The 6,597-nt window shown below is 43.9% G+C and overlaps 1 protein-coding gene across 1 annotated transcript; it reads left to right on the top strand.

The window, feature by feature from the left end:
- Window positions 1–6: 6 nt before the first annotated feature.
- LOC310935154 (microtubule cross-linking factor 3-like) lies at window positions 7–5,884 on the top strand (the record flags this gene model as incomplete). The annotated part of the gene is made up of 8 exons (XM_083898998.1): window positions 7–183; window positions 621–845; window positions 1,008–1,166; window positions 1,380–1,448; window positions 2,755–3,024; window positions 3,102–3,467; window positions 4,979–5,644; window positions 5,774–5,884. Exons 1-8 carry the CDS (start codon window positions 25–27, stop codon window positions 5,882–5,884), a joined length of 2,025 nt encoding a protein of 674 aa, XP_083755124.1. The 5' UTR covers window positions 7–24.
- Window positions 5,885–6,597: the final 713 nt, after the last annotated feature.

Raw genomic sequence — 6,597 nt, 5'->3', positions numbered from 1 at the left:
CTGAGGAGAAGCGGTGCGAGGAGGATGCAGACCAGGCCGGACGGCATGGACGCGGAGGAGGAGGCCGCAGAGAGAGAGCTGCAGGCGGCTGCAGAGGCGACAGAGGTGGGGTCCGTGACACAGCAGGAGCAGGCCTTTGACGACGAGATGGAGAGGCTGCTGGAGGAAAATGAAGATCTTAAGGTTTGATAACTGTAATTTTTTTTAATGAAAAACATCACGTGTCACTTCATTATAACAGTAGGCCACAGCATAAAATTTAACATTTGCACATTATTAGCAGGAAATGTGTCTAATTTGACCATCTATGTGGACTGTATCTGTGGTGTGATGTGTCATTACTGACTGAAACTTGCAATCACACATCATTTAACATGTATTTTTGATTTATCTGTTCATTTTTCATGTCATCTTGGCCTACAGACAGATGGCAGATAACCAATTACACCAGTATTGATCTTGTGGGATCAATAATTAGTGTTTAGAAGGGACTGTCAACAGCTGCGTTGCCTGTCTGTGCAATGTTGGCAAACCCAGATTTGACTCATCTATTACTCCAAAAATCAAAAAAAAATATGGTCATTTTTTTGACACTTTATGGCAATCCGTGTTCCCACTAGTGTGAGATCGAAGAGATGAGGACCGAGATGGACGAGATGAGAGACACTTTCTACGAGGAAGACACTTGTCAGCTGCAGGAGATGAGGCGTGAGCTCGAGAGAGCCAATAAAAATTGCCGGATCCTGCAGTATCGCCTGAGGAAGGCTGAGAGGAAGAGGCTGCGCTACGCCCAGACGGGAGAGATTGATGAGGAGCTGCTCAGGAGTCTGGAGCAGGATTTGAAGGTGGATACAGAAGGGTCACCTTCTACTTGACTACTGGGCAACTTTTACAAGATGAGAACTGTACTTTATTTGTGCATAAAAAGAAACTCTTTAAATGCGCATAATAACGCATGTATTATAAAGTTCAGCTCTAACAGTGAATCTGCATTACGAAACGTGCAGGTGGCGAAGGACGTGTCGGTGAGGCTGCACCACGAGCTGGAAAAGGTGGAGGAGAAACGCACAAAGACGGAAGAGGAGAATGAAAAACTGAGGCAAAAGCTCATCGAGGTGGAAGTGACCAAACAAGCTCTGCAGAACGAACTCGACAAATCCAAAGAGGTAAAATAAACACTTGTTTTCGGTAAATCCAGACCACATCCATTAATGACAACAAAGTGATTTAATCTAATGTTCTGCTAAAGACACAATACAGCCTGACGTTCACTGTATATCCCTATTTAGACAAGAGAAGACTAAAGGAGTGAGATCTCGTTGTATATGTACTGTATATACTTAGATCTGTAAATACTCATTGTTCCGGTCCTCCAATAGTCACAGAAGAGAAGAGGAAGTAAAGACATCCAGAAGACAGACAAGAGAACAGCACATACTCCGACTGAGGTGAGTTTCTCTTGCTTACGCAATACAGTTATCCAAAGTAATGGATAAATTAATTATCGTAACTTCCGCAGACATCCGTTACAGTGCGTCGTCTCATGTTACAGCAAGATCTCAGAAACACGTGCCAACTGACAATCGGCAAAGATCCGGCTACATCACAGAAAGTGTCATCGTATTAGTGGAGGCCTGTGACGCTCGAAATTTCAGATAATTTCAAATACTAATGATGGAAAGTTGATGAAATCAGTCGTGTGTGTTGGAGCAGCATCTCAAACCTGCAGGACAGGGGTCCTCGAGGACCAGGATTGAGAAATAGTGTTCTAAATGTTTTCTTTCTCCGTCTTTATTTGTGTTTTTCTGTGTATATTTGTATATACAGTATACTGTAGGAATAATATATGGTACATTCATGGACCTTGATTTTCTCCATAACAATGAACAATTTTACATTTTACATTCAGGTTTACATTTCTAATTTTCAACTATTTCAATGAAAAGATATTTAGATATTGCAGGTTTAGCTCACATCCTTAAGTAATTTTCGATTTTTCACATCAGGCCAAACCAAATGCTTTAATCGTGTAAAAGGAAAAGTATATTTCAATGAAAGCAGAGATATTAAAGCACTTACTTTAGAGTAAGTAGATGTCAAACATCCGCTAATAAGATTCAGTTTTTGCTCAGAATTGCTGTATTTCAAGTTAAATTGAAATCCATCCTTAGTCATACATCAGAGAGAAACGATCTGAATTTAAGGATCAGGGTGTCCACGGCGTCTTAAAAAGTATTAAAAATTGATAAAGCTCCACTTTGTCCGTAAAACAGTATCCGAAAACCCGAAGTCCGTGAAAAGTTCTATTCTTGGCTCCACAGTGCAGCACAGAGTTCTACACAAACTTCCAGCCTCAGAGGATTTATCTGTCCAGTGGATACATGTTATATATGACGGCAATGTGTCTGCTAGAGCCTGCAAATGATCACTTTTCCAAATGCTAACTGCTGTTAGCTCCCAGTAGCCTCCGTCACCTTTTTTTTAAGGTGGCCCTTTAAGGTGGACCTAAAGAGATACTAAACAGAGCGTTCTGAACAGGGCTGTTTTGGCAGAGTGATTGAACTGCTGTGGTGCTTCATCCTTATGGTATTTTGACCAAAGCATGTCACAGACATGTTCATTAGGACACCAGGGAACTAGTTTAACTTGGAAAAATAGGGTATAATATGACTCTTCAGGATTCCTGCATATACCCTGAGGATTTTACTTCCTTCTTCGACTGAACCACACATTTGTCTCCTCTCTGTGCTCCAGGAGGACAATGAGGACCTTAAGTGCCAGCTAGCATTCATCAAAGAGGAGGCCGTGCTCATGAGGAAGAAGACGGCCAAGATTGACAAAGAGAAGGACCGACTAGAGCAAGAGCTGCAGAAGTACCGGTCCTTCTATGGAGAACTGGACAGCACCCATCCTAAAGGAGAGGCCGGAGGGCCACCCACCACCCGCGAGTCAGAGCTGAAGCTACGGCTCCGCCTGGTGGAGGAGGAAGCCAACATCCTGGGGAGAAAGATAGTTGAGCTGGAGGTAAGAGCAAGACGTTGTGTTGGATTTTTAAAGTGGAGGAGAGCGTTTTTTGAGCTCATCTCACTCCTTCTCTACAGGTTGAGAACCGAGGCCTGAGGGCTGAGCTCGATGACCTCCGCGGCGAGGCAGAAGGAGCCGGAGGCTCCGGCTGCGGAGGGACGGGCGGGTCGGGCACAGGACGAGGCCTGGGCGACGACCTGACCGAGCTCCGGCAGCAGCTGCAGCTGGTGGAGGACGAGGCGGAGCTGCTGAGGAGGAACCTCGCCGACGTCGAGGACCAGAACAAGAGGGTGACGGCGGAGCTGAACAAGTTACGCTTCAAAGCGGGAACTCACGAGGGCGGCGGCAGGCATGGAGGTTCAGGTGTCGATGTAGCGAAGACAGAGGCTCTGCAGGAGGAGCTGAAGGCAGCGAGACTGCAGATTAATGACCTGAGTGGAAAGGTGGGATTTTATTTATTATACTGATATAATCATATAATCATCTTATTAATATTGGACTATTTTAAAGGTGAAAATGACCTGATAATACCGATAGAGAACATCCATGAGTCAATGTAATTCATCATAGACTAAAAGTTATTAGGGGTGTAAGAAAATACCACAAAATGACGTGATATTTCATGGTTTGACACTGTATTGATTCTTTGAAGCACTAAATTGATATATAAGAGATATTATTGACAGTGGTATTGTGTTGTATTAAGGCTTAAAAACTTTCATTGATTGATAGATTATTGATCCCCAAGGTGGATCTATTGTTTATTGGGGGAAAAAAATCTCAATATACTCTACAATTCAAAAGTTTGGGGTCACCTATACAATTGTTTGTGTTTTCTATCCAAACTCGCACTTTTATTCATCAAAAGAGTTCCAAAATGAATAGAAAATATAGTCAAGGCATTGACAAGATTAGAAATAATGGTTTTTATTCCAAATAATAATTTGGCCCTGCAAACTTTGCTTTCGTCAAATAACCAGCAGAACTGTTTTCAGCTGTGCTAACATCATAGCACAAGGGTTTTCTAATCATCCAATAGCCTTCTAACGCGATTAGCAAACACAATGTACCATTACAACACTGGAGAGATGGTTGCTGGAAATGGGCCTCTATACACCTATGTACATATTCCATTAAAAACCAGACGTTTGCAGCTAGAATAGTCGTTTACCACATTAACAATGTATAGAGTGTATTTCTGATTCATTTAATGTTATATTCACTGAAAAAAAGTCATTTTCCTTCGAAAATAAGGACATTTCTAAGTGACCCCAAACTTTTGAACGGTAGTTTATATCTCAATACTTAAGAAATCTCAATATATCGCCTTGCTCGTATTATTCCAATATATAGTATTGTCACCCCGGATCAGTATATGTATAGTTTAGCCAGATTTGTGCTAATTCACTGGACTAGATTAAAGGTGCATTATGTAATCAATCTAAAGCAACTGGCCATATTATTATGGTATAATATTAAAATCCTCCTAATATGTTACAGAGACTCAGGAATAATGTTCATATAACAAACTGAACTCACCAACAACAGCCAAAATATTTACATTAAAAAAAATATTTTGCAGACTGCAAATCATGTTTTGGCATGTGGCGCCACCTACCGCCGTCTACCAATCATTGCAGTCAGTAGAGTATCAGCTGCTGAGCAACCACGGGTTGCCAGTTACATCAAAAAACGAAACCTAAAAGAACTCAGTATTTTGAATTTGAATGTAGTAACCGTTTTTTGGCCACACTCTTACATATGGCACCTTCAAGAATAATCATGTAGGGAGCCAGAAAATCTGCATAATTTTCCATTAAATAGGACCAAAGTGTTGGTCTGACCGACTACTTGTCTAAAAGTATGGTGTCATGTTGATAACACGTCTTTTTGTGTAAAAAAAATAAATAAATGCAGGTAATTCAAAAGTTATTACCTCTCCGTCTTCCTCCAGGTGATGCAGCTGCAGTACGAGAACCGCGTGCTCCTCTCCAACATGCAGCGCTACGACCTGGCCTCCCATCTCTCCCTGCGGCCCAGCCCTCGGGACAGCGACGCAGACAGCGACGCGGGCGGCGGCGCGAGCGGCCGGCGTGAGAGCGACGAGGACTCCTCCTCCTCCCGCCTTCTCCCGCCTCACCGCAAACGCGAAGGCCCTGTGGGTGGAGAAAGTGACTCGGAAGAGGTCAGAAATATTAATAACGGCAGCGGCCATTGCTTGACCCCCACACGGGGTCTCTACACCCCCACGGGGCCCGAGGGCGCCGCCTCCGCCGCCTTGGCTCACTTCCTGCCCAGTGGCCGGTGCAGCATGCGAGAGAGGCAGCAGATGATCGACATCCGCATGGAAGCGGAGAGGCTCGTGCGCACCATCGATCGCCTCATCGACGACACGGCCACCATCATCTCCGAGGCGAGGGTCTACGTTTCTAACGGCGACCTGATGCTCGTGAGAGCAGGGGAGGAGGGGGGCGAGGACGAGGGGGGCAGGGTCAGAGAACACGAGCTGCTCTACCGCATCAACGCCCAGATGAAGGCCTTCAGGAAGGAGCTGCAAGCGTTCATCGAAAAACTGGAAGTGCCAAAGCTGGACGACAGAGACGCAGAGGAACCGCTGTCGGTGAGAGAAAGACTGGAGATGTTCATGAGTTTATGGTGGCAACGAAAAAATTTAACGCTGACCGTTTTCTCCCCTTCTCTCACCAAATCCAACCTCTCTTTTCTCATCCGTTATTGGTTTGTCCCTCAGATGTTCCAGCCCATCATTTTGCTCATCCTCATACTCGTGCTATTCTCGTCCCTCTCCTACGCCACCATCTTTAAACTCGTCTTTCTGTTCACGCTCTTCTTCGTTCTGTGACGTGCACACATCCATTATTTGCATAACCCCCCCCTCGTTTGTTTGTTGTCGTTTGCTCTGTTGATTTCCCTTATTGCCCACATCATTTGTCGCCAAGGTAACCCAAAGCACAGGACGGAAAAAAATACTCCGCACTTGCCTCAGCTGCACTTACTTTCAAGGACCCGCGGCCAGGTTCAACACTGGAGACTCCATTACCCATAACACATTGCTGTCTGCATCAGTCCCTTGAGAAGGTGAGTGTAAAACTCATTTATAATATCGTTTATTTACATCTGTGGTTCTTAAATGTATCACATTCGGCAAATGCCGATTTGCTTCAAAATACCGAACATCAGCGCCAATAATAATCGGACTATCCCTATCAAAAACATACATTTACATTAGTTTTACATTTACATTTTTGGAAATTTGGACAAAGCCAGATTTACGAAGAATATTTGGCTTCAAGAGGTCAACAAAAATAAAGTGGCCAGATGACGAAAATGCTGCAATGTCTTTACACAAATATAGAAATGCAGGGGTCACACGAGGTCCATACTGAGCTTTGAAGTTACATAACAAGGTAGAAAACACTGTTTATTACTTTAGTTTAACCCCTGCTAAAAATATTCCCTTATGTTATGACAGCAGTTATTCCCCTCTCCTTTAGAACAACACTTACTGTGACATCGTGTTGTTGTTGTTGTTGTTGCTGCTGCTGCTGCTGCCTC

This window comes from Microchirus variegatus (genome assembly GCF_963457635.1).
Source record: "Microchirus variegatus genome assembly, chromosome: 12".
NCBI lineage: Eukaryota > Metazoa > Chordata > Actinopteri > Pleuronectiformes > Soleidae > Microchirus > Microchirus variegatus.
The sequence above is the reverse complement of the archived record's forward strand: the minus strand, read 5'-3'. Positions and strand labels throughout refer to the sequence as shown.